Source organism: Argentina silus, assembly GCF_951799395.1.
Source record: "Argentina silus genome assembly, chromosome: 12".
NCBI classification, from domain to species: Eukaryota; Metazoa; Chordata; class Actinopteri; order Argentiniformes; family Argentinidae; genus Argentina; species Argentina silus.
In genome coordinates, this window is record NC_139666.1 from 12398017 (window position 1) to 12425931 (window position 27915).

The 27915-nt window shown below is 40.8% G+C and overlaps 1 protein-coding gene across 11 annotated transcripts; it reads right to left on the reverse strand.

Moving 5' to 3' along the window:
• Positions 1 to 286: 286 nt before the first annotated feature.
• Positions 287 to 26928, reverse strand: LOC310812864 (muscleblind-like protein 2a). Of its 11 annotated transcripts, none has more exons than XM_083681591.1 (10): positions 26757 to 26928; positions 20412 to 21164; positions 10682 to 10867; positions 10361 to 10576; positions 9962 to 10216; positions 8061 to 8114; positions 7520 to 7664; positions 6496 to 6531; positions 5506 to 5600; positions 287 to 4185 (listed from the first exon to the last, which is right to left on the reverse strand). In XM_083681591.1, the coding sequence occupies exons 2-10, from the start codon at positions 20583 to 20585 to the stop codon at positions 4171 to 4173; spliced, it is 1176 nt and encodes a 391-aa protein (XP_083537717.1). In that variant the 5' UTR covers positions 20586 to 21164; positions 26757 to 26928; the 3' UTR covers positions 287 to 4170. The 11 variants fall into 11 exon arrangements, with proteins under 11 accessions (XP_083537717.1, XP_083537718.1, XP_083537714.1 ...); XM_083681592.1 differs by lacking the exon at positions 26757 to 26928 and adding an exon at positions 25621 to 25818 and having other exon boundaries at positions 10703 to 10867; XM_083681588.1 differs by lacking the exon at positions 26757 to 26928 and adding an exon at positions 25621 to 25818.
• Between the last annotated feature and the right edge of the window lie 987 nt (positions 26929 to 27915).

Sequence of the window (27915 nt, forward strand, 5' to 3'; positions counted from 1 at the left end):
TGTTGCTATGGCAACGCTGCCAGCTGTGTCGCTGCTGAACTTACTAAAGGAGTGGGCTATGTAAAAGCTGCTTATAAACTATCATGGAAACAAACAGCCTAGCAGAAGGGCCTTGCTGAAGTTGCATAATGCTCTTTTACTGCATAAGGCTATATAAATGTTTATAAGGCAAATGAGACAGCTTTTGTCTTGTGTTATCCTTTCTGAAATCATGTCCTCTGCATAGCAAGTCTCAAAATAAGAATACAATCTGATCAATGAATCACGGAAACAAAGGCCTCAAAGATGGCATTTACTTAAACTTTTATTTGTTTTTTAACATTAGATTTTACACAATTTTGGATTTACCAAAACAAAACTACTGTATATAACATAAAAGAGCACATAATTATGCACAAATAAAACATTTAAAATTGTCACATAAACAGATTTAAAATGAATAAGGGTTTGTTCTTTTCCCCTCTTATAGAGTATAACTGATGGAACCATGTGGCACTGGCACAGCAGCTTACATACAGGTCTGCAGTAACGTTAGCACAACCATTTAGAATGGCACGTTTGCCAGTTTATCACCATCAAGCTTTTCTCAGGAAAGTGTTTGACTGCCCTCTTTACAATCTACCATTTTGGCCTCAAAATGAAAACCCCTGTGGTGAGAAAAACAGCATATGTCACTGAAATCTAATTTGCAATAGACTAATTACAATCCTTATTTTTCATGATACCCAACTAACAGATAAGAACTTAAGAACAATACATCAAAGGTAAGGCAAAGTTCACTAATAAGCTTGTCTGCTCAGTTTACCAACTGTTCAGAAAGTGCTTAGGAATTATGTTACCAATGGGTCAATAAAAGCAAACACATTCTGACTGTCCATAACTCTTTTGATTGGGTAATCTAAAATCTCAACTGACTCGCAGGTGCAGATGTTTCTAGCTATAATAACATTCAAAACATTTTGTAAAACTTGAATTGAAATGAACATCCAGTTACAAATGGCTTTTTCATATGAAAGATGCCCTCTGTGAACATTTGAAATAATAAAAAAAGATCACTGCCACATTTGTGATACCCATGACTATAATAAATTATCTGCAGTTTTAGAATAATCAAATTTTGAGGGGAAAAGTGCAATTCTAAACCGCTGCTCAACAACTTTTTCACTTTTCTCTTGTCTACAGTATATCGTTCAGAGGTTCTTGTATCAGAGAACATAACAGCTCTTTTTTGATGAAATTAAGAGCATGTACTGAGACATTTCAGTGCCGTGGATAGGCCCTAGGAAAATGAATATACTGTGATACAAAGGCAATAAGATACAGAAAATATTGTTGTATATAATTTTGCCATAAAATAGGAAATGTTCAGATTCTGTCAATATAATCTAGTGTGTTACAGTGCTCTAGAAAAACGTGACAATTACATCATTTACAAAAATACAGAGCTTCCGTCATTGCAACTTTAGGTTGCCACAGCGACAAATAAACATGAAATTATACCATACTACGATGAAATTTACTTACATTTTTCTTTTTTGGTAAACTGTGACCTATACAATAGACTTTTTTTTTTTTTTTTTACATAATAGAAGCAATTCTACAGCCTTGCTCATACTGCAGTGTGTTGTCCTGTATAGGTGACAAGGCAGTGACAAGGATGAGATGTGGGAGCTTGCCCCTCGGTAGCTCCGACATCCCATCCCTGATCACAGACGGCTTTTCATAGGCTAACGTGACAGGACAGGCCCTTTGAGGAACCTCCAGCAGAGCAAAGCTCAGCTTAATAAATTACATTCATCTTAAAATAGAATAGGTTACAACATTGTTCTATTACTAATGTTAAACAAATAAAACTAAGTATATTCCATATATTTCCATCAAACATTACATGAAAATTAACTTTTCTGAAAAGAAAAAAAAGTGAAGAAAAGGTTAAAGGTGGTAAGAACATGCGTAAAGGAGTCTCTCTGTGGATTGTCTGAGTTAATCAAACACCATGACAATATATCATGATACTGATTCAATTTGTTGTATGCATACTGATTTCACTCACACACACAATGAAAAAAGGAAGAAAAGAATGAAAAGACTGGGGGCAAGATTTAGCATTTGTGCCTATGCAAAGTTTATAACTGTTATTTTTAAGAACAAATAAAAACTAAAAGGAAGAACAAAAAGTTAAACCAAGATTAACAGAGGGGTATAAACCTACGGTTACGTGTTGACAGTTTCATGCTTTCTTTTATATCCTACTGAAAATAACAGGTCCAAACTTTGCACAGGTGCATTGTTGAGTAAATCTGGCCCTGAATGTATGAACTGTATGTGCTATTTTCATTTTGAAACGGCACAGACCAGTTCTCTAAATATGATGTACATTTGACAACAAAATGTAGGGTTATATGACTTTCATTGCACAATGTGATTAGTTATGTAACCAGGTCCTATCACTACAACATTTATCGCAATACATTCTACTTGAAAGATGTTAGACAGACTATATGATTACAATGCATTAAACGTTAGGATATAATAAAGACAGTTGTATAAAGAGACAGGTGAGTTACTAACATTGAACCACAATACATATCATGTTTTCCAAACTCATCTCCAATCACTTTTTTGTTGCAAACTTCTTCAAACTGAAAGACTTAGGCTAACCCATGTTACATAATGAAACATCACTGAACATTCTACCAAAGCAGTAGTGATTCAAATCTGCCAGATATTGAAACTTGAAAGTGAATGAAAAGTTATTAAAGCACTAAAACTAACCGGGTGTACAAAGAGTACTAATGCACTGAATTAGCATCACACACACAGCTGTTCATTTTCATCCAGATTTGATTATACTGACAAAGTGGAGTAGGTTGAGAGATAGAGAGAGAGTTTTCTATTTAAAGTTGAATATGTTTCCACTTATAGCCTTTTCAAGATGCTTGTTATGTATGTACATTACTTTAGGCACTTCTACAGTTAAAATAAGACAAGATTGACAAGTGACCTCCAAGTTCCTGCAAGATTACCTTCCATGTGAGTCAGCCTTTTTTTTACAAGGATCATTCAATTGACCTTTAATTTGAACACTTTATCATTCTGCTCCCCCTTTGATGTCTCGTGGCCCTTGTGCTATGATCATATCTACGATGCCTCACGTGCACGTGCATCTTACCCTTCACATGCCTGTGCTGGCATACCTACTCAATCAGCTCCTCCTCCTGCAGACATCCATATGGACACATGCAGTGGGCTTTGTTTTAGCCAACCAATCACTCTGCTAGGCCATTGGCACGACAACTGGGCTATGGTGGTTCTTTTAAGGATGGAAACGCACCGAAGGCCCAAACAAAACCCTGACCAGAGAGACAAAATGCAAACAGACCTGCATGGATAGAAACTTAGGGTAACTGGTGGTTGAGTTGAGTATTTCAATTCTTGAATTTGTGGCGGTTAATAATAACACTGTTATTAGGCTGCCTTAAGGAAAAACCAAAATCAATCATTTATCTGTGGCCATGCTCAAGTAGTTTTCCCCTATCCAGACATCACACAGAGAGGCAAAGGCACACCAGCAGGGGGAGCAGTGATCCTGTACTAAAGAAGGGAACAACACGGTCAACAACAGGCTATCCTCTGTCACGTTCATCCTTTCAAACAGCGAGAGGGGTAACTCCCTCCAGCCTGATTCACAAAACAAGTGCAATTTGTATATGGGGTATACACATGAGTACTTTTCTATGTTTTTTTCATTAAATAAAAGCAATCTACTATAGCACTTACTGTAGATGCGTTTGTTTTTTCTGTGAAAATTAAGTTTGAATCGGGTGAGTGTTGTGCAGTTTTAAGAAACATACTGTAGAAAGAAAAGAAAAAAAGTCATTGTCAAATACCATAACGATTAAATCTTCACAATCCCCAATCATGTGTATATTATACATGTAATAATCTTGTGTCATTTACATATCAGTAACGGTATTAGTCCTAGCAATACAGGTATATAATTTGTATATTCAACATAGTTCAATGTTATGTTTACATCTTTTCCTCAGTAATGTTCTTCTCAGCATGCAGGTTGCTGTAGTTCTCGTGTGGAGCAAATGTAGTATTTACAGAAGGGCTGTTTAGGGCCTCTTAGGGCAGCATCTTGACACTCTGTTCCTTTCCTGTTGGTTACTTGAGGATGATCTGTTTCAGAAGCAGAGATTGAGAAAGACATGTTACTCAATGGTGGCATTCATAATAAAAGAAAATGGCCGACTGCCCTCAGGGCCAAGTTACTGTGCCAGTACATTTTTGGATTGCCAAGAAAATGCTGATACAGTGCGGTGCAAAAGTCATGATGGCAGTAAATGACTTCACAGTTTTCAAAAGAAAAATGAAACGCATTAAAATATGTTTAACTGCAGCAAACTGTGATCAGTATAATCAAATGAGGCATAGCAAAGAAAGAAAACCACATGTGAGTGAGGAAAATCACATTTGAATCCGATTGCATGTCAAATAAAACATCTGGGTTAAGGAGAGAAAAAATAGGGGCCTGAGTTGAATACTGTAAATTGTAATCTCTCAAATTAATGAAACAGAGCAAAACACACCCACATGCACACTCACATCCACACCCCCACCCACCACACCACACCAACACACAAATCAGTTAGAAAAGAATACCTCGAAAACAGTGGTAATTCAAAGGGGCGGGAGGCCACAGTAACATTTGGAATGAATTACATAATGCAAGATTGATCCATGGGGAATATGTTTTTGTGGTTGAGGTTACAAAATGAAAAAACGCTTACAAATCCACAACCTTCCTACTGTAACTTGAAAGGAAGAATCTGATCACCTGACCTGACCCTCAATAAGTTGCTTTCTCAACTGGGCAACAGAGGGCAGTCTCAGCCCAGAGATTGGTGCTCTGGGCCCAGACAGACACAGACACACAGACACACAGACACACAGACACAGACACACAGACACACAGACACACAGACACACACACACATCTTCACATAAAGACCAAATCATGTCAGACAAACACCTCCAAAATGTGTATTCTAGCAATTTGAAGATTGTCAGAGTAAGACTATTCTTCCCTATTGTCCTTCTTCCTTCTCCTTTATTTCTTAAGAGGTTGAGGTGCTTCAAGAGACTCCAACGTATGGTTTGTTTTATTTCCCCACACTTGACAGAATTATAGGAACTGAATGTTGATAAAAAAAAAAAGGGGGCACTTGACATTGAATAAAGCAAAAACATGCAAAAACAATTAAGGAAATTGTGCAACACAACACAACTACTATTTGCAGATGAGAGATCTCTAAATAAGTGCTTTATTATTTTTCGTAAGTAAGACTTATACATCTGAAATAATAGAAAATAAGCTTACTGATAAACAAGGAAACACAAAGGAGCAATGCCATGATGACAGCTGACTCTTCTGTTGTCATAACGAGCACTTATTTAGAGCTCAGGGATTCATGAAAGAAAGCTTTAAAAGGAGCAAACCTGATTGGCTGGTGCTGTTGCTGCGTAGGGGACACTTGTGGCAGGAGTAGTTGCTGCAGAGACAGTAGCAGGCGTAGCACTGTACATCATGGGTACTTTTTCAGGAAGGGAACCATGGAAGCAATGAACAGGTAGGTGGAGCATTATGGTAACCATAGCAACGTCTCTCTCTTTTTTTTTTTTTTTTTTTGCATGGTGAATACAGTACAACATTAGCAGCAAGCCATCATTGGGTTAGACCAGCAGATGGCAGCAATCACAGTGCAAAGCAAGAAAGCACGGGAAAAATAATAGAGGAGGGCTGATAAAAGATAGTTTAGGAAATTTGTCCAAAATCTGTTATGTCCAGAGAAGACTGTCATTTGAAACCAAATGCATTCAATAATGATGAATAGTACAAACTTATGTTTTACAAGGCATATGATGATTATAGCAGCATTTTCAAAGTGCTATATTATTATTTTTTTAGAGCTTGGAAATGTATTTGCATAATAATTTTCCAAGGAATGATCAAGAAAAATCTCTGGGAAACTGATCAAATTTCCTAACCACACTGCACAGCAAAGAACTATAAATAACATCAACCAGTAGTACTTGTTTACAGTATGTTTTCTTGTGTTTTGGATATTCATTCACTAAGGTGTGATTATCACTGCAGAGAACAAAAAAAGATTTCTATAAAAAATAAATAATTATCAAAAGTAGGGGAACAAGTATAAAACATAAAGTCTGGCGATTTGTCATGAGCATGACTAACATAAAAATACACTAGAATATACAATTAATACAAAATAAAATAAATAAACTTTCTTACAGGTGATTTAAAATGTGCCCATAATGTAGATAAACAAGCCTAAGCCCTGACTAGAGCAGTGTTTATCCAGGCACACGTTGGAATAACAAGAGTTTATTTTAAATCAAGAGTAAGAGCATTCCACCCAGGTTCTCCATTCATTAGGTGATATCAGAAATAATAAGCAAGTGACCTACCAATGCTGGTAGCAGGAGTCATGCAAAAGACTGACCCTGTGTGATTATGCAGTGGAAAGTGAATATAGGTTAATAGGGGAGAAAAACAGGTTAGCTAGAAACTGTTTTCAGCATGCTTTACACATTCAAACACCAAATACAAGCAGACATCAACCCCTCAGTGGGAACCAGGGGATCTTTAGCTTGGTGAGCCGTGAGGCGAGCATACACAGAGAAGCCCGATGTGTAATGTACTGTAGTACTAGTATAGTGTGTGGGTGTAAGACCACCCATTTTGAGAGGGGGTGGCACATGCAGTATAAGGTAGCTGTTCCTCCACTGACATGGGCAGCAGTGCTAGGCAGGCAGGGCAGGAGTGACTCAGTAGCAGTGAGATACAGTAGATCTTGGCTATAGTACAAGGCAGGCTGAGGGGGGCTGCTACTGTTGACCACTGGAAGGCCATGTTGACAGAAAGAAATGAGCTCAAGACGTAATGGATCACTGCCTATGTACAGCAAACTTAACACCTGAAGAGTCGACTACTATATTAACGCACAACAGGGAATGAGAAATGAGAATGTAGAAACCGCAAAGTTTGCGCACGCTAGTGTTGGAATTAGCCATGCATAGCTGGCAGACTTCCCTCGACTAACCCATCTGGAAGCACTGACAAATCATAAGACTTCCGGACTAATGCCAAGACATTGAGCAATTACATATGCATCAGGAACATTAACAGTGAGCAGTTACATCTGCATCAGGAACATTAACAGTGAGCAGTTACATATGCATCAGGAACATTAACAGTGCATAATTGGCACAAATTATCAGCTTGTATTAAAGGGTGTTTTATTCCATCATCATAGCGACCATCTGACCGTGAGGAATGCAAAGAAACATGTAAAGACGCCTCAAACTGGGATACAGACTCAATCTAACAGATCCATGATAAGTAGCCAACCAAACATAACCTGGGAAGGAGTCATAAAAGGGCAGAGGGCCACTCAGTGAGTGTGTCTGTGGGGCCGTGGACAGAGCATACCTGGATAGAACGACTGCTGGAGCTGTGCGTTGGCCAGAGCCTGCTGGTAGTGCAAAACACTGTGGTTGAAGAGTGAGCTGGCCCCATTGCTCTTCTCAAGTGCTTGTCTCTTTGGTAGGGGCTGCAGCATACCGTGAGGGAAACCCTGCAGAGGAGAGAGGACATGTTAACATGACAGAGCCAAAATACTTGTCAGCAGCAGTTTTGTAAACATTGTCTGGCTATGAGCTGTAAATAATATTCTTACAATTACACAACGTTGTAGCACAACTGTATAATAATACGACTACAACAACAACAAGAGGACAAAATCAAGCAAGGTATTCATGATAAAATCAGTGAATGGTTAAAATATTCTACTAAAACACAATTAAACACATAGTTGATCTATCAATCAAAGATAACTGATGGTAAATGATTCTGTACACATACTAGATGAGTCTTAAGAGGTTGTAAAATAAAAACGGCAAATTAAATTCTGTGAGTTGCTACAGTACAATTAATAGCTACATGCAAAGCAAAAGGTGAAAGGTCAAAGTACCAGGTCTACAGTTGCCTCGAGGGGTCGCTTCATTGCTTTGGCAGTCGACTGAGTCTTTTAATAGCAGGCAGCGAGCACATGATGGCAGTGGGCCAATGGGATTCAAGCGTATTAACATACAGGTAACAGCAAGCAGAGGTGCGTCATGGGGACAGCATTGCATTGTGGATAGGTGAGAAGGAAAAAACAAAACAAAATAATCTGAATGCAGTATACCACATAAAACAATATGCATGCACAATAAACAAAATAACTGATTCAAGGAAACATATATTTCTTACTTCTGAATTAGTATGTAAGCATCTACTATACTCGTTAATAGCTTAATTAATCTAGTAGGATTTACAACAATACTGTACAACGACATTGGGACCAAGGTTATTTGCAATGTACAATTGGTCAATCACTATAAGAACACAACATTAGCTGATCAAGTTGTTAATCAGTATCAATACATGGTCAAATCAAGGATACAGTGTAGAACACTATAGGCTAAATGTTGTATAACGTCATGAAGGCATTAATTGACACACAATTGCTTTTAAGGACCAGGCTTGTACATGATACACATGAATTTGATATGGAGACAGAAGAGAAAGCTAACTGGCATCATCTATATGAGAGGTCATCCCTTGGCTGGACATGATGACCTCGTCTTTATAAGGCTAGCCTGTTGCAGTTCATGTCATCTTGTGTGTTTTTACGACATGGTAAATGCAGAGGGAGAGAGAGAATGATCTACTCTACTGCCACATAAGATCTAAGCGCATCTACTGTACTGATGAAATCCTATGCATAGAATGTGGAGCTCTGTTAATTCTGATCATAATACAATGATCTCATTTTTGGTACCCTTCCTAGCACATGCCTGTCAGAACACATTGGTGTTCTATGGTTCTTGAACAAAATGATACCTTCACTAGTTTTACAGAATACACTACATGTAGCCTAATACTAAAGATACTATTCGAGCATTACAGAAGTACTGGTTTCCCCATTACTATGAACCTCTGTTTATGTAACTCTGAGGTCATGCAAAAACAAAATACAATGTAAAAAAAAAAGTACATACATTTATGACCATAAAACCGATGATGAAAACATATGGAGGAACGGAAAATAGGAGGGCTATGGAATACACAGTACATTCTATGTACGGCCATGCATGCATAATGTCTTGCTGCGTAAATAAAAAGGCTAAATTGCCAATTGATGAGAGCGATGTTAACTGTTGAATCAGCTGTTAGAGGTTAGCTGGTAAATCTGACTATGGATTCTTTCTTTTTTACTCCATAGTAATAAGCAGATCATTTGTTCCCCCTTAGGACCTTGTAGGTTTAAGACAGAGGCAAAACCAACAGCAGACACTAGTGTGAAACAAGACAGTTGCTGTAGAAACAAGGTTATCTTTGCAGCAGCTAGCAACTTGAACATAGATTTTTTTAAAGCATGGAAAGCAAGGGGAGACGGCCAAAGCAAACCTTTAGGTTTATAGCTAGGTTTGTTAGCGTGACATGAGAAGATGTCCCAAATTCAACAGCTATGCTACAGTATGTGACAGTTTAAAGGCAAATTAAGGAGTAGATTACCGCAGACTATGTATTCAACTTATTTTAGGCCTAAATACAGACTAAAGAGCATATATTAGACATAACAACCTGAGATGTTAAACTGCTTGTAACTACCTCATGTAAAAAATAAAGCAGTGCTCCACATTCTATGATGTTGGCTAATTAACCAACAAACGTAAATTAAATAGGATTAAAATAAGTCAACTATCTATTACGGCTGTGAGTGTAGAACTAATAGGACGAGTTGGCCTTAAGGAAGACATGTTTTACACTAGCCTGTCGTGTGTGTTACTAAGCTGCTGTACACTTGTCTGAAGGGAAGCATCTTACCATGGCTGCAGCTGCTGCCTGGGCTGCCACGGCCGTATGGTTGACCTGGTGTTGAGTGGCTTTGATTTTGGCCTGTAAGTGTGCAGGGGGGTGGAAGTACTTGCACTTCTCCCTGGAGCAGCGGCTCTTGATGTAGTCCATGCAGACGGTGACCGTGTTGTCACTGGTGTCGATCATGGGGCTGTCGCTGGGGTGGGCGAAGCGGCAGTCCGTCTCGCCTCTCGCACAGTTCCCCCGCTGGAACTCACGGCACACCTACGACAAGAGAACCACACAAGGACAATGAGGACCTTACAGCAGGTTGACAGTCTATTCATCTGAAACGCTCGACGGGCGTTCCATATCAATTTGTATATGACTTGGCCTTATTTATTTTTTTGAGTGAAGGTGACATGATACCTCCAGTTTGTCAGTGCGGAGCAGCTTCTGTGAGGGGGAGGAGGAGGATGAAGAAGAGCTCTGGACATTGACAGGGGGGCTCCCCGGGACCATACAGGGGGTGCTGGGGAGCATCTCCGTAGGAACCAGGCCCATCCCATGGGTCATGGGTGTCATATAAGGAGCGTAGCTGAGAGCAGGGCTTTGACCAAGCCCCTGGTTTACAGAAAACGTGGGCTGTGAGGGGAATGGAACAGAAACAGAAAAGTCAGGAAAAGTACCCATTTCTGCCAGAGGTGAAGGATGTGACTTTGGGGTGGGACGTAGCTAGAGGGTACTTACAACTGAGTATGAGCAACTTACTACAGGCTGCATGTTTGTGCCTGGGATCATAAACTGCATCTGCTGGGCCAGCATGGCTGCTGCCGTCTTCTGCTGGATGAGGTTGTTGCGTCCATTAATCTCCAGTTGGGTTTTTAAATGCGAGGGCGGATGAAGGTACTTGCAGTTTTCTCTTGAACATCGACCCTGTAATAAGACAGTAAGAACACAAAACAAAGCAAACTATGAAACAATATGAAAACACATACTGTACTATGTACTTAGTAAACTAAGACTAACAGGATTAGGCCTGACAGCTTTAATAAGAGAGTAGTAGTAGCCTGGTACTGTTGAGTTAGCGAAATTCTGCTGAATGATAACATCTACGTTTTAATGAAAAACTCTAATAATCTCTGAAAAAGGGCCTAGCTGTTCAGTGCTAGACCAATTCTAAAACCATGTCGGCCTACAGAAGATGTAGCCTACAATAGGCCTGTCGAAGACACTACTAGTCTATACCTTACAAAGATGAATGGATCTTGTTCAACAGTTGTCCAATTCAGAACATTCTGTTCTCATTTTTCAATGATAGCAAACCAAGGGTTTTGATCTTTTGTGAAAAGATTGTATAGTGTTGCTTAGTGCACCTGTGCACGGATGAAATTGAACAATCAACAAACTGCTTCATGAAAGAACTTTCAACAGACATCCTTGCTTGCATCAGCTCAAATCATTTCACTGAAAGCTGTAAAATCATGAGATTCAAATGTGCAACATTGCATTAATAGTGATCGAGAAAAAAAATGGTTGGCCTAAATGTATACCGCTTTCAACAGCAGCACACAATGCCATTACAACCAAGGTCGCTAGAATTAATTGACAACCATCCAGTAAAAAGGCTACAGCTACTGGACACACAAAGACTGTCCATTCCCGGAACATGGCCTTGGTGAGAGACTCATTTAGAGGCTCCACAATGTCCAAGCTCTCGGCATTCAGTTTATCCCACCCAGACCCCAAGAGAGAGGACAAATCATGAGAACACAGTCATGAAAACATCATATGGGCAAGTCTGGTTCTGTGGGGACAGAGTGTTTGGATGATGATGCAATTGTTGTTCACAGAAGCTAAGAGAGGAGCACATTGCCTCCCATGACAATGCACACTGGATATGGATGTCTGGAGAGAGAGTAGCAGAAAACAGTGTTGACAACTAGTTTTTTCTATGATCAGGGGGTGAATACACAGAGCTCATTGTGAGTAAATTCTGAAAATGATCAACAAAGATGGCCAAAACTTTCAATATAGTTGGAAATCAGTATCACTAACACTAAAATGAGCCATGAAACAAATTAGCCACGGCTTTAAACCTACCAGCTAAAAGAGGCTTACGGGAAAAGCTGAATTGCCAGAAACTGTCTCGGAGCTTGCCAACGTAGGGAATCTCTTCACACTGACATCCCATTCTCTTTGTTGGGGAACAGTTGAGTCCAAAGTCCATTCACAACAATCCAGATGTCAGCCTGATAGTATCCTCTCCACTCTGCTCACTTGACCCACTAATGATTCTTGGACTGACCCGAAATAGGTGCTGGGCATAAATATTGTTGGTAGAAGTAGAGGAGAGTTGTATTAGACTGAGACCTCACTTTGGAGTGGTGAGGGCTGTAAAATAGACAGCATGCTGAACTTGAACATTTCTGTTATGAGACAAATCATTAATTCAGTCATAGCTGTCAGTCAAACAACTGAATTAATGGGAGATAAGCTCCTTTATGTCCTACATATTCAAATGAAGAAACACTTCAATAATTCAAGCGAGCAGAACTAATTTCATAAACAGATTAGAATTACAAACTCATTTGAGATACTCCCATGAGATTCATATCAATTATTCTCATGGACTGCCCACATGGATTTCCACTTAACTTTATCTGGTAATGACATTCCTTTTGGAAAGTTACCAGATATGAAAGGTAGGGTTTGGATTAGGGTTTATGTCAAGCTATTGCATAAGGCTTGGCCTGACCTCTTTGTGACTGACTGAGGTTCCCAAAGGAGTCCAGGACAAAAACAACAAAAAAAGTTTGATGAAATTAAAACACAGACTCTGTGCTACTATAACTACTACAACATTTCCACCATTATTGGACTTGCTGCTATATGAATGTGATTGGGAAGCACATCTTGTGTCAGCCTATGATATAGACAGAGACATACACATAATGCTCCTCTCTGTCCCAAGACAATCTTCTCTAACGCAATGTCATTTACATTTTATATCAATGGGACTTTATTCATTATTAAACACACACAGGAGTAGCCTAACTGTTTATTCAGCCCACAGAAGAACAGAAACAGATGTTCAGCAAACAAAGTTCAGTGTTCCTTATTAACAAAAGTTACAAGTCCTTTAGTGAAGTTTAAATTAGCTTTCTTTCCGCGGCACATCATTAACGCGTCCTCCATTCATGCCGAATGAGAGAGGGTGTGAATTATTAAGAGATGTGGAAAACATAAATGCAGCTGTGGTAAACACAGGCCCCCTGTTTACCCTCTCAAAACAAAACAGCTCTGTGCCTCGTCTCTGAAGAATAAATAATGTTAATCAGTATTTTGACTGATATACCAATGAACAGTAGTTGAAACCCCAACGTTGGCTATGATGTAGCCTTTAGGCCGACACTGCACAGTGAGGATGGTAGGACTGGCCTACAGTATATGGTAAAACCTAATGCTATGTAGGCTACAGTAGAACATAGTATAAACATTTCTCTGCAATACCCCAAGAAAGTACAACAGGTAGCCTAGGCATACTGTCGAACAATATGAACAAGGTACATTGTAGACAGGATGTCTAGAACATTAGCTAGCCCTATTCCCTTCCCTCAAAATCAGCCAAAAAACACTAGCAGCCTTTCTTCCTAGGTGTAGGCTACAACTCAACAGAGCTTCAGTCTCAGGCACTTTGACCCCTTCTCTGGTCCAGATAGCTCATGTTATCCATCAAGTTAAGGCTATATCTGTGCCATAATATCTACTGATACCCCAGTATCCTTGTACACACTTGTTCCTCTGCTTGCTAAAAGGCTCAGGTCGCCTCAGACATCCTGAAGTCTGATGCCAGTTCAGGAAGTGGGGAAAGTGGGGAAAGTGGTGACGGTTGCTCTCTGACAAGAGCAGAACCCACACACTGGTCTCTTATCTGAGTTTAAAGGAGCGTAATATTCCCATCAGGTGTGAGAGGATGATAGTGGTACCACAGCCAGAATTTGAGACTACCAGAAATCTGAATGAACCAAGCCTTACACAGCTCTGGAGGTAGGCCTAAGTGTCTGATTCAATGTAAGTCTAGGGAAATGGATAAGGCTATCCCAGGCGGGAGACGTTTAACTCCATGAAAACCAGAAAGGATCACAAAGGAGTGAGGCACTGTAAAATTGTTATGCTTAATCTCCACAACTAGACAAACAATGGTTTCTATTTTCCACATCTGTAGCGCAATGAGCTGGTTCATTACAGGAGCACTTTACTTCTATAGAATGGTTTGTGTTGGTGTAACATTCCCTTTAGAAAGCAACCAGAGGAGGTGTGAATACTGCAGAAGGATAAAAGGATCATTGTTCGGTGAGTGTTAAATGCCTCATGGGAATGGCTGTGGTGGGAGAGAGCGTTCTGTCCTCTCCGAGCTTCAGAATTAGGCTAGTTTGGTCGAGAGCTCATTGGCGTTCAGGTAAGTTGACATGAAGTCTGAGCATGAGCTACCAGCCAAAGGCAAATCCTCCACTGGCTCCACAATCTCTGATTTCATCCCTCAGTAGGACGTCTTTTGTTCAGACTTTTCAAATTCATGTTAAGCTCTATTCCACCAGGAGATCAACAGAGAGACACAGGGACACTATCTAAAAGTCAACATGTAGAGCGGTCTGTGGTTCGCTTTCGCATTCTCTCTCTAACATCGACGAGATCACACCTTGCAATTACATGCAAAGAGACAAAGACAATCGGCAATTTTGTCAGTTTACTTGCCTCATTTTCCCAAGGGTAATTAAGTAGCCTGTGTGTTTGCCTCTCCATTAATAATCCCACAGATGGGCTATAAGAACAACTGCTGACATGCTAGAAATTAATATGCTAATATGCGTTAGCTGGTGAGCTGGTGTCTCATAAGCTTGGCTTTCCACTGCAGTGAGAGTGCTAATTCCACAGACGCACGCACACGCACGCACGCACGCACGCACACACACGCCTTTCCTCCTTCCACACAGCCTTCCTGCTCTCCCACATCAGATCATCTGCAGTGAGGCCGCACACTCTCCCACCCAGCTCTCACTCCAACTCACTCAATACCGTGGTACATCCCACAGCCTGAGCCACATCAGGGGGGTAAACGCCCACGCTATGCTGTGAGCCACTTCAACAAACATCAAGAGGAACCTACACTATCCAATGCCACACACCATCGTCTATAAGAGCATGAGGACAGGCTCTTGCTGCCTCGCTGAACGTGATCTTCAGAGCTGGGAATTTCCCTTTCGATTCCTGAGAGCTTCGTGAGGCTATTTTCTGGCTGTATACACACTGGTCTCCAGCTCACTCACTAGGAGGGTGGTGGGGGCTTTGATGTCATGCACAGGAAGCTGGATGAGTCTGGAATGTGAAAACCGTGTGAGTGTAGCACCTGAACCAACAATGACCAGCTGCTTATACACTCACATGCATGAGGACATACAATAGCTAGGCATATTAGCTATGGCGCTCCTATATGCTTATGTGAGATCACTCCTTTATCTGCTACATACTGTAGTCATGATCTAAGACTAACAGGAGGTGGGTACAAAAGACACAACGCGCTGGCTTGTAGACCCACATATGATTCGGATCTACATTGTGGTGTAATGTTGACGTCATTTTAGGATATTGGGAAGAGTGATTACTTCCAACTAATATCTTCTGAGATAGCTGATGAAGTAGGCATGAGGCTGTCATAGATCAATTTACAATGAGGCGGGCCCATTTCTCTCCAATAAATGCTTAATTTGCAGCTAATGTTACTATATTACTCAAGTGATATGGAAAAATTAAAGTAATATGCAGGGCTTAATTGAGACTTTAAATAGCCTAGCCAATGATGACGTCATTTGCAGCATTGAGTCTCTACTGAAGGTGAGCATACTTTATATTTAAATTGAGTGAGAAAGGGGAGATATTAAGAGTGGCAAATGTCTGGGGTGAAACCATTAGACCTTATCCAATTCTCTTTTTATCAGAACAATACATGGCCTTTTGCTTGACGTATTTCCGTGTCTTTAACATATAAAAATGGAGCACGTGGTTTTATGGGGCACAGCTGCTGTAAAAACACTGACAAGACTGCAGTGAATGAGAAATAGCGGAAATAAGAAAGAATGGCTCTGGTGACGCACAGGAGCCTCAATTTGCTTTACGTCTGAAAGTAAGGTGGAACAGGTGCAGAGGGAAAAGGGTGAGTCAGTGACGTAAGAGAGAGGATAGACTAATGTTTTCTCCCACTTCAGTGGTGTAGCCCCCTCATACGGATGAGAGAGATCTCCTCAAGGCAGTTAGCTTTGGCTTCTCCATTAGGCTAAGCCCAGATAGAGTTCTTCTTTTCTCTCAGTCTCCCTCGGCTACCTTCCCATAGACAGTGGGGTTTGTCGTCACAGCCATTCCCGGTGTGAAATGTTAAGCATTGTTTGAGTTCCTTTCCCTTTCACACATGGACTCTGTCTCGACCCCTTTTCCACCCCTCTGATGGCCCTTGGCTCTCGCCCTAACTGCCCTGCCTACAGCTGCCCCGTCACAATGGCAATTATTGAGATTACAATTATTTACTGGCAACATAGGCTGTCAATCAGAAAGAGACCTGGGTCAAATACATGTCAAAGACTTAGATTTAGTTTGTCTGGCAGGTACAATGGAACCAATGTAGTCCCTCAGGTCTGATCAGAAACACTCCTCCATCCTAAACCAATACAAGTGTGTATGGAATATAACAAACCCAGCCTAAGAGTTTGAACATTGATATGAGTCAGTCAAGTTCTTTCAAGATATGAGAGACCATGAGGCTGAGTAAAAAAGAAACAGCACTCGATTGACAGAACAGGATTTATAAAGGCTTTCTGGATAATTTAATTATAATCTCCCAATGATGCATTATTCATGTTTCACCTACACAATGTCAAAGAAAGTCACCTTTAATATGACGCAGATATTCAGTGATCGATGTTAAGATGAAGAATATCAATCTATCACACATGGTTTCACGTTACAGTGTATGAGGAGAATAAATTGCTGACTTCAACTGTTGCTATTTAGAGATATCTCTCCAAGTAACAAGAGGAGGTTTTTTTCCTTCGAGTAAACCCTCCACATCTAAAAAGAGGCTGAACAATATAGCCTACAGTATATGATATACAGTGCAATAAAAGTATAAGCTCATGAAACAGAATAGCTGTTTCTGTGATGTACAGTAGCTGATGGCAGCTCTGTTCACAAATCTTGGGTAGTGTCAGACACAGAGCAGATAAATTAGACTAATCCCAGTATAACAGCATGCGCTGTGCTGGTCACCACACCCACACACTGAATGTTAAACACCACCACGCCATAAACAAGACAGCCCAAAGCTGGGGAGCGGCTACAGCACAAAGGACACAATTCATTCTGTTTCCTCCTAACTGCTTTGGATACAGGTTAAATGGATTAAAAGTGACTCCAGGGACAGTTTGTGTATTCTCTTTGTGGCATGTCATAAGCCTTTTGGCTTCGGTTCCTAGCAGAGCGCCGAATAGAAAATGTATTTGCTCATCTCATTTGAGTGAAAAAGACTCACTCATGTCAGCTTTGTTTGCCTACTTGAAAAATGAAAATAAACTCCTCCCCCAACCCACCCCCCCATCCCCAAAATAAAAAAGGTGACAGGGAGGTAATTATTCAGTTCACACCCTGAGCTACATTGACAAAACCATTCGATTGGTTTGGAAGGGATATTCCATTAATATTCCTGCTTTCAACACCTCTGCTCAGCTTCAATGCTCCAGGAGCCCCATGAGGAATACTGTTGGTCACATGGTCCCCCGGATGACAGGCCAAGCTTACATCCTCTCATGATGGGAGGTGTAACAAACAACACACTTGATAAGGAAATGCACAGCTGAGCATCATTGTTCAATAAGGTCTAAATCTACAGCACCATCTTTAGTGCGGGTGAGTGTCATGGCTTTTTATCGACAGAACACCGTAGCCTTGCTAGCCTACACCACATGTAATCAATCAGCAATCCACTTCAATATTGCCTATGCTGTTGCATCAACCGGGTCAAATATAGTGCAAGAGGTGACGAAGTTCAACAGTTATCTTAAAATATAAGCTTATAATCAGCTTAAATAACAACTAGAGCCAGCTTATAACCATACATGATGAAGCTTATTATTGAATGAAGCATAAATTATTGTAACCTAACAAGCATGTAAAGCCCATGTCAGTAAGCTATACAGCTAGCTCTAAGCATGAGCAGTGCTGTTTCCTTCTCTGTTGCGTCTGTAGAGGCTTCCTCTGACCCAGCTTCAGCACGGCCTCAGGGGAGAAGCCCACAGGAAGCAACTCCTCTCAGCCCTATCATGACTGACAGCCAACCCTGAGCCAGCACAGCCATGCTGGGTGAGCCTACGTGCAGTGGCAGGGACAGGGCTTCACTGGAGCCCAGCCCTGTTTCTAGGGAGGAAACAGGCAGGTCGTTAAGGCAACAGGGACAGTTTCTCATGCTGACAATTCAGATAAGAGGCAGGCAACCCCCTAGAATGGGAAAAAGTGTGGATAACATGAGGTTGTGTCTGCCTTTCTTTGTTAATTTGCAGGCAGTCATGAGATAGTAACTACTATCATGCATGGCTTGCTGGGCAAAGTGGAATCACATGCAAAACATTAAGTAAAGCATGTTAGGGGAGGGTGGATCAGAACTAAGAAGAGAGACCTGTGACATCCATAATAGGTGATTCTGGCCAGTTGTTTGCAGTTGAGAACCAGTCAGCATTTCATTGCAATGGCTCATGTCTAGGATCATTCATTCATCACATGACTTTAACAACTAAGGGAAAGTTAGGCTACTAGGGGGCATTTAGAAAAACTGAAAGGCAAATCCAAAGTATCCTATATCCTACAATAACAGTGGAACAACATGTCTTCACTATGAACTTACTAAGACATCAAATAATTAATAAAATATAGGTACAGACTAAATCAATGTGGAAATGACTAATGCTAAGCCAATGAGAATTTCAACAGAATGCAGGCCTAACAGACAGACAAGACTCAAGGATTTATTTTCACATAGACAACAGGCTATTCAGACGAAATAATTGTGACATCATCACATGACTGTGTGGCATTTGTATATTTTCTGGCCTCTCTTCCCATCCCCCTTCCATCAGCTTACAACAGAATCTCTTTCTCTCTCTCAGCAAATCAATTAAGCTAAAAAAAAAAATAACAAATTAACTTTGATTTCAGAACCCTTCTCTTCAGTACCCAATCAGCTGCTAATGACACGCATGACAAAAGTGATAAAAACATCCACATAATTCTCTTTGAGAAACGGTGACATAACAATTCCAGCAATATTGGATGAATCGTTCCATGTGTGGGTGGGTTGATCCTGTTTCCAGAGGGCATTAGCGTAGCCACCACAATATCTCAGAATCAACAACGAAAAAGTTCGGATAATAATTTCTTTTCAATGTGATACAAAACAGACAGTACAATGCCCCGAGTCGTAAAGCCTCGTCCACCTAACTAAATTCAGATGCATGCAAGTAGTTATTGGTTGTGAAGGAACATGTGAGTCCTGAGCAGGCATCCCCCCGGGTCCTATCACCATCCTCGTGGTGAGATGACTCCAGACTCGCTGGGCCCAGTAACACACAAGACGGTGCAAGGTAGATAGCCTTGGAGGACAGGCAGCTCAATGCCCGCACTGTTCTGGGTGAGCTTGGGCAACAGTGTATGACTCCCTCTAAGATTAATGACTGGGACAGCTATTCAAGCCCTAAATGTCCTGCTTCTCCATCCATATACATAACAAAAAACTAAGTGACTTGCAACACTATCTCCATCCCCATTAATGGTTTGGGGTGAAAAGCCAATGGGCAAAATCAAAAGCTACCCAAAGGATCCCCCCCCCCCCACCTCCGACAGCTAAAAAAAAAAACATACAACGGTAAAATAGGTCCTTTGTGCAGATTCTTGTTGATGTTTGTTACAGCACAAGCCTTGACTGAGAGGTAAAAAAAAATACATTGGCCTGGCACACTGTTTAAACTGGGCTGGTCAGTGAAGAGATAAGGAGATGATTCAACAAGAATAATCCAGGGGGGGCAGGGCTATATTGTGCTGCGGTGGCATTGAGAGCCTCTACGTGGATTAACCCAGACCCAACCACAGACAGGGCCACTGAGGTGAGAGGGAGAACGCATCAGCAGTAATCCCACTGGAAGGCAGCATAGGCTATAGCCTATAGGCCTACACCACCTGGAGTGAGGTGGATAGCCTGTATCCCATGGGGTGTAGTAATGTATGTCCCCTTTGGTTTTATGGTTATGGGATGTCTACTGAGATGGTCCGTCCTTGCACAGTAAACACCCTAAAATGCCACATTAGAAGGCCAGTTCTTCTTGCACATAAAATCAAGAATCATGAATCTGTCCGAAAAAAAATGGTGCATGACATGCCTTACCTTTAGCGAGTCGAAGCAGGCAATAACTCTTCCATTTTCAACCTGGCAGCTCTTTGGTGGGTGCGCAAATTTGCATTCCTCATCACTACGTGAGCAAGTTCCTCTCTGAAACTGCCGACACACTTCCAAAGTCAGCCATTTTGTGTCTCTCATTGAAGATATATTTAAAGCCATGTCAATAGGTTTAAATCTATTGAAGTTCAAAATACTTGTTGACTTTAATTTGGAAACCTGCCACCCGTTGTAAAAAGTTCAAAACGTTTGTCTCCACGTGAGTTTGGAAAGTCAACTGGGAGGAAAAGTGATTATTCAGCAAGCATTCACTTATCAATCAGTTTGCACCAATGGCAGACCTCTGGCAAGAGTGAGGGGCTCACTATGTGGCACATTCAAGTGTCTCTGTTCCTCTGCTGACAAGGACACTATCCAATACAATTTTTGAGGCAATGGAGTTCCTTGATAGAATATTAATGCTTGCAGATTGCTTGGTATTGACTTTGCCAACTTCTCCTAATTTGTCAGTCGCGTTGTGCTTTGGCAGATCTTCCTGTCTCCACAGTAAATCTTTCCTGTTGGATTCCTTAGCTGCTGGAATCGTGCAGAAATGAACTGAAGGCTGAAGATTTGCTGCTGAGGTATCCTCTGTCACTGCTCAGGGCCGGCCTTAAAGGGAGCGTTGGCTTTCCACGCACATGGACCAGATAGCAGGTTCAAGTTGGGGACGTTGTCTGAAAGGCACTTTCTGTTGGTGATCTGAAAGAGAGGAAAGGGTTACAGTTAAGTTTAAGTTTTTCACTAGCAAAAACAATCTGCAACATACTGAACAGCTGTTCTTCCTTACAATACTGTCATAACCTTGAAGCAGTTAAGCCTTATCTAAACAGCGGAGTGAAAAACACAAAACAATAGGCTACTACTGTGACATTATGATAGAATATCTTTGGAGTACCCGGTCTGTCCAACAGCCTGAAATACAGAACAAAGGTGACGCCTTCCCTTCATATGAAATGTATGACTCATGAGTATCCATGGAACGTTGGTTTCCATAATGCTTCTCATGGACTGCTAAATGTGTTTATACTGTTCTCTTCCTCTTAATAACTAGCAAGCAAACATAAAAGAGGTGCAGCATTTGGTTCCCCTTTAAGATCATTTATGAACTCATTCAAGTCATTTGGAATCATTGAGAACATCTGGAATTCTTCAGGCCTTGATGTGGACACTGGGAAGAGAGAAACAGCAGGGGAGCAGTGAATGCAGTGGTGCAAACCAGGAGGACTAGTTTAGATGACACACTGCACTTGGCGGATCATGGCCAGCCTATAAGAATCAACTGCTTGGTCAAAGACCAATGGGACAGAAACAGTCGAACACTTCACTCTCTAGGGGTGAGTCACAAGTGCTTCATAGCACGAACACAATTTTGCAGATGGACAAAAAGATGATCTCAGTGTTAGGAAAGCTTTCAGAAAGTCACTCCAGGATGGATACTTATTATGAGATGAGATGTTTGCCAAAAACACGTATGTTGACCAACCTGAATACCACAAAACACAAGAAAACCACAAAAATACTTTTGTGTAAAAAAAGAAATTGTGAGCTAATGTGAGCTACTGTACTTCCTTGTTGCTAAGGCCCTTTTCTCTCCATGAAACCAGAAGCATGGCAACAGCTATCTGGGGCTAAAACAAGATATTCTACCAAGACCAAGATTAAATGTCCTCTGTGGCTCAGTTGGTAGAGCATGGCGATAACAACGCTTAGGTTGTGGGTTCGATTCCCGCTGGGATCATATTTTACTGAAAAATGTATGCACTCACTGCAATGTAAGCCGCTTTGGATAAAAGCATCAGCTAAATGGAATATATTAAATGTATTAGCATAAATGGTAATGCCTAATTTCAAATCTCTACTGTCACTAGGCCTACTATCCTCACAAGAAAAACTAATGCATCACTGGCGGGGAGACATTATTTTGGTAACAGATGATCTACTCTAGCCTATGACGGTGGTGCCACAAAAGTTTACCACCTCCATTAGGCCTTGCCTAAATCCAACCTAATGGATAGACATGCCCATTTATTAATGTAGTAATTATCAGTAAAACAATCATGGACTCAAACGCAGGATCTAGGCCTACTTTCCTGTTCTCCTAGGGGATTAGGCCTATACTTTAGAGAGAGAGGGTAGTCACATATCAAATGTGACCCTTTTGCAATTAGCCAAATCATAATTCATTTTCAGATCCTGCTAAAAGGCTAACCCATTTGGGGAAAGTGAAAACAAATGCTAATACTTTTTTTATTTTTTTTTATTTGCTCTGATCTAGGCTATGTAAGACAGCTGTCAATCAGAATAGCACCCCTCCCCCTATGCATCAATAGCACAATATTATTAATAGATAATATCAGTTACAATACATTCTAAAACACAGAAAAAGAGTACAGTAGCTGAACTGTGCGAAGCACATTGGCAAAAATGCATAACATAAAGGACATTACTAAAAAGCTTACAACGACAGATAATATAACATGATCCCTATTGGAGCCATGGCTATGTGCTTCTAGGATAACGCTGATGAGGCATGACAGATGGGACCCAGGTAGGAAGGTGCCTATAACACCCCTGTGACCTATCCAGATTAGTCCAGTTCCCCCTCCAACAGCAATTTGAGGTTCTAGAACACAATGCTGATGTGGGCCATACTCCTAAGCCATAGAGGTATTCTTGGCTAACACATGTCAGCCAGTGACAACATGGCTGGTGTCTAAATCGACAGCACAGCCATCACCAGGCTAACACACAGCAGCCACTAATCAGAGTGACATATTTGACTGATTAATGCATCTGACCTTGAATCTGTTTCAGCCTACGGTTTATGAAATTTTAATTCCGTGCACTCTATGCTCGACACTATATTTATCTCCAGACAGCCTTTCGGGCAGACAAGTCCAATAAGACAAAATTATAAATATATGCTTGGGGGGAGCCAAAGCAGCTGGGGGTACCCCAGGAGAAGTAGCCCAAACATAGAGCAGCCCTTGGGGACTGAACTTTGTGATAATGAGGATATCAATTCAGTCAACATATTTAAAAGGAGGCCATAATTCAGTGTTAGTCTAGATGTTAGTAATGTGGTATTCCACAATTGAACCGAGAAACTAGGCTAGGCAGAGTTTATCCCTGGTGCTGATACATAGGCTAAGCTGTTTTTTCTATTAATGATAATGATAGACTAATCCTACATGTTTTGCAATCACTTTTTTATTGTTTAAAGAGTAGACCTATATTGTCATCATGTATTGCAGCATGAACCAAAGGTTGAAGATCAATCAAATTGAAATACACAACAATCCTGGTTAATGATTGACGATGAACTGACAACATCCTTGAAATTTGCAAAGTCTCAAGTGGGACATATAGTAGGCTGTATCAGTTAACAGGATCATGTTACAGAAAAGGGCATAATTTAATTCGACATTCTATTCTCCATGGACAAGCATAATTGGGGTAAATGTGATGTCTGATTCTTCCTCAAATAGCTTGTAGGGAATAAATAATGATGGTAGCCTTATACTCTCTCTCATGAGACAATTCTACAGCAAACAGTTGCCTACAGCCTTCTACTGTATATTTTTGATCAAACCCCTGATGAGAATGATTTTGCTAGCAAAAAGTAGGCTATATCAAGGCAACATAAATATAGAATATAAGAGTATCACTCAATAGTTTGACCTTTAGCCAAGTGTGGGAGGCTCTGAACCACTACTCTTGTGAATTCAGTTGCAAGGTTATCAGTGAGGCAGAGGCTCTCGTTTTGCCCTTGGCTCTGCCTGCTTTGCAGTAGTCCTGGTTTTGTGCAGCTCCTCCTATAATTTAGACCCTCAAGGCAGTGGATAAAATGCAAATCAAAAGGGAGTCAATCCTACACATAGATGAAAAAATACTACAAACTGCAGAGAGAAACTTATCCCCCCGCAAAAAAAAGTTGCTTACACAGATCTACACAAAATCTTTTTTTAATGAGCTGCAATCCAAGCTACTTTTTCCACATGTGCGTCTCTATCAGTCTATCACTATTTCCGCGTATCTATCAGTGTATACAAAGAGAGGTTGTTTACTGTCTATTAAAGTTTGTCATTGTAAACTCAACTCGTCTTAGGTTCAGTTTTCTAACAACTAGGCTTTAGTTTATTACTGTAGATCATCCAGCTTCCAGCAGCAATGCTGGCAGCAATTCACTGAGTCAGCAAGAGTGTGTGCTTCATATTCTAATAGTCTTAACTGCTAAGTGAACTGGCATGACCTTAATTATCTTCATGTTACTAAGGGTGCACTTCTGTACCAGATAATCAGCCGTGATTATCTACAGCAGTCTACCCACCAAGGAGACCAAACAAATGTGAAAAAAGGAAAATAAACCATTCCTGTTAGTGGGTGCTGTGATTTCTTCGGCTTCAAGGAAAAGTAGTTTTCTAATCTAATTCCAATATAGGCCTAATGAAAGTTATGAAATTAGTCTTATATGAAGAGTCAGTTATAATATAATGAAATGCAGTAGTTACAATACTTAGACCAAACTTTTACACAACTGGTGCTGTTATATTCAGATCAGTTTCAATTCATACAGGCCTTTATATTAGTAGGGTAAAGTAGGCAGAACTTTCCATATCTGCATTTGTGATGGTCCCTCTCTAGCTACTTTCCCTGCAGTTTCCCTGCAGTTCTTTTTTCAGCTGGCTATGATGACCAGTTGACACCTAGCACCTCAGAGAATAAATCATTGTTATGAGTTGTGTTGACTCTCAGTCCACCAGAACTCGAGACGTAAGGGAAACTGCTACGTACCCAGTGCAAACACACACACATTGGGAGTCAGACACAGGACAGACAGACTGGGTAAGTGCTGAAACGCCACAGGAAGTTGCAGAGCAGGCATAAAGGGAGCGCCTTGTTCTTTCCTGGCAGGATGAGAGAGGTAAACTCCCCACACTGGCTAAATATGCACATTAGAGAGGAACAGCAAACCAACCGAAAGCAAACAGAAGCAGCGGTAGCTGCAAGAGAGGGCGATCCGTAGGAGCAGATTCTATCAACCTCTTCGTGTGAAGTCCCCTATCTCTCCCACTCACCGCATGGTATGCAGCATAATGCAGCAAATTCCTCTATGAACAAGTCAGGAAACAGAGCAGGGAAACATTCCTCTCACCTCATGCAGTGCTGGAGCTCCTCAGTCTCTCTAACCTCCACCACAGAGTCTGGGTTAGCAGTCCGACTTCTCCTAATTACTTTCTGTCTAAAGATAATCACCATGTGAATAGTAGTTGTCATTCCCTTCTCTGTGCTGTGTGTTCAGGGCCCATGCCTAGACAGAAATTTTCTTTCCACGACAGTGCAGGAAAAAGACTGTCTGCTTAACTCTCTGGCTGAAGCATTTCCAGCCACCCCCTTCCTGCCTGCCTGCCCGCCTCCAGGAAGACCCTCCCAGTGAGCTCTGGCCAATAGCGAAACAGAAAAAGATTTGCAGTGTACAAACTGGCTGCACAGCCCAGACTGACAGGCTAGCTGCAGATAGGCCTACTGATGCTATATAGATTATTTTGTAGACCTAGCTGTGGTCTAACATCATTCCTCCTGGATTTTCATTGCGTAAAGGATAATAATACTGAGATCAGCAATTGTTACATCTGTAAAAACGCCTTTGACTAAGATGACCACAAAAGTTACACTATAGATACTATATAAGTAGATGTGTAATAATACATTCATAAGATTGTACTTACCCACTTTCTCTGCTATATTAGTAGGCAATATAGTTGAAACCCATGTGAATGAACAAATGACAATCGCACTGAAAAGGGCAAACAATTCTTGACACTGATATGAAAATGTATCTTATATCTCATTTACAGTCCATAAACTCATCTCTCATCTCAAACATTATTAATGGCAATTGACAAAAGGTATATGATATCATTAGCCAAACCTGTAATAATAGCGATATGCTATTGTTTATCCCATATCTAGAGGAGACATTAGATAAGCAAAACATAACTTCTTGTTGGGCTGTTTCATTATGCTAGCTACACAAGCTAGCTACCTCCACCACCAGGCTGCAGACATGACTGCAACAGCTAGCTACATCTGGCTAGCTAACTGTAGTTTGGTGAACGTCCCACTCAGTCTCTTTTAGAGTGATACTTCAAGTGACCATTTATTGATGACCACTATGTTTTTCCTAACCAGCAGTAATAGCTGTCTTCTTACATTAGCAGACATGACTGTTAGTTACAGAGCAAGCAAGCTAGGATAGGAAACGGGCAAGCTAGAATTCCACCTGCTTACCTCATCGTCACGACGAGTCGCCCAGTCACGCAGCCAGGGCAGATACCCCAGCACCACGGAACTGAGAAAAACAAGATATCAAGTGAAGTCGACAGGATTCGTTTAACAATCCATGTAATTCCTGTCGTACTGAAGAAGCTATGTTTCAGATAAAAATAGCTGGGTGCTTGATTTCTCTTTTTCGTTACTTTGTAGCACAGATTTGACAAGCAACAAGCATTTGACAGCTCGCTGTTCCCCGACTGCCAGTTTGATTTATGAAGGGGTAACTTGCTTACACTGTATGCCAACATTTATACAAAAATCGTAAGACGTTTTAGGTATTGGAGTATTGATAGATTGAAGAGGTTTAAAGAAGATAGAAATATTTTGGTATGTGGATAATACACACTTCTTGGCACACCGATCGACATACTGAATGGAAATCTACAGATCTCCCCACAAGCAACGACATGGTATGATCCAAGCGAATGTCAGGAGGCTCCAGAAGGGCAAGGGTTTGCTTGTTACCAAGGGAACAGCAATGAAACCGTGAGGAAAATTACCGGGGTTTTTAGTTACTGTGGGGTTTGATTGAAATGAAAATAAATTAGATTTAATAGCAATGATAGTCGCTATATCAATAGTTTAATAATTTTTTGGCGTTTCCCCCCCCCCTTTTATATTTTTTATGATTTATTTTATCAAGTGAAAACACTGCAAACACCATCATACTACTGTATTTTCTGAAAATGCACACACACACACCTTCTTGTAGTAACATATTATTAGAAGAAAAACTTAAATGTGCTTGGGAGAGGGTGTAGTACAGTATTGAGGATCAGACAGGCAAGTTGAAGAATGACATCATCTGGTTTGGCATTATGGAAGGGTTCAGTATGCATTTTGAGGTTGTTAACCTTGGAGGGGTGGTCAATTAAATCTATCAGCCATATGTTTTACTCACTTTTACTCATACTATTAATGTATGCAGGACAACACGCCACAGCTGTACATATCAATCCCTGCATTGATCCTGGGAGAAATGTATACGCTTACAATATACTCATTTACAATCATTTGAATTAAGGAGAATCTTCTCTACAGCATATTGTAGGCTTGCCTTACACTAATGTGATTTACAGTGACACAATTTCTAAGAAACATTATCAACAATTCA

Excerpts from the sequence above, each read along its gene's own strand:
- LOC310812864 (XM_083681591.1), bottom strand. The coding sequence starts at position 20,585 with ATGGCTTTAAATATATCTTCAATGAGAGACACAAAATGGCTGACTTTG. Across the intron at positions 8,115-9,961 it reads AGGCAGCAGCTGCAGCCATG|ACTCAGTCGACTGCCAAAGC; the intron begins GTAAGATGCTTC and ends TGCTATTAAAAG. Across the intron at positions 7,665-8,060 it reads TCGAGGCAACTGTAGACCTG|GGTTTCCCTCACGGTATGCT; the intron begins GTACTTTGACCT and ends TCTCCTCTGCAG.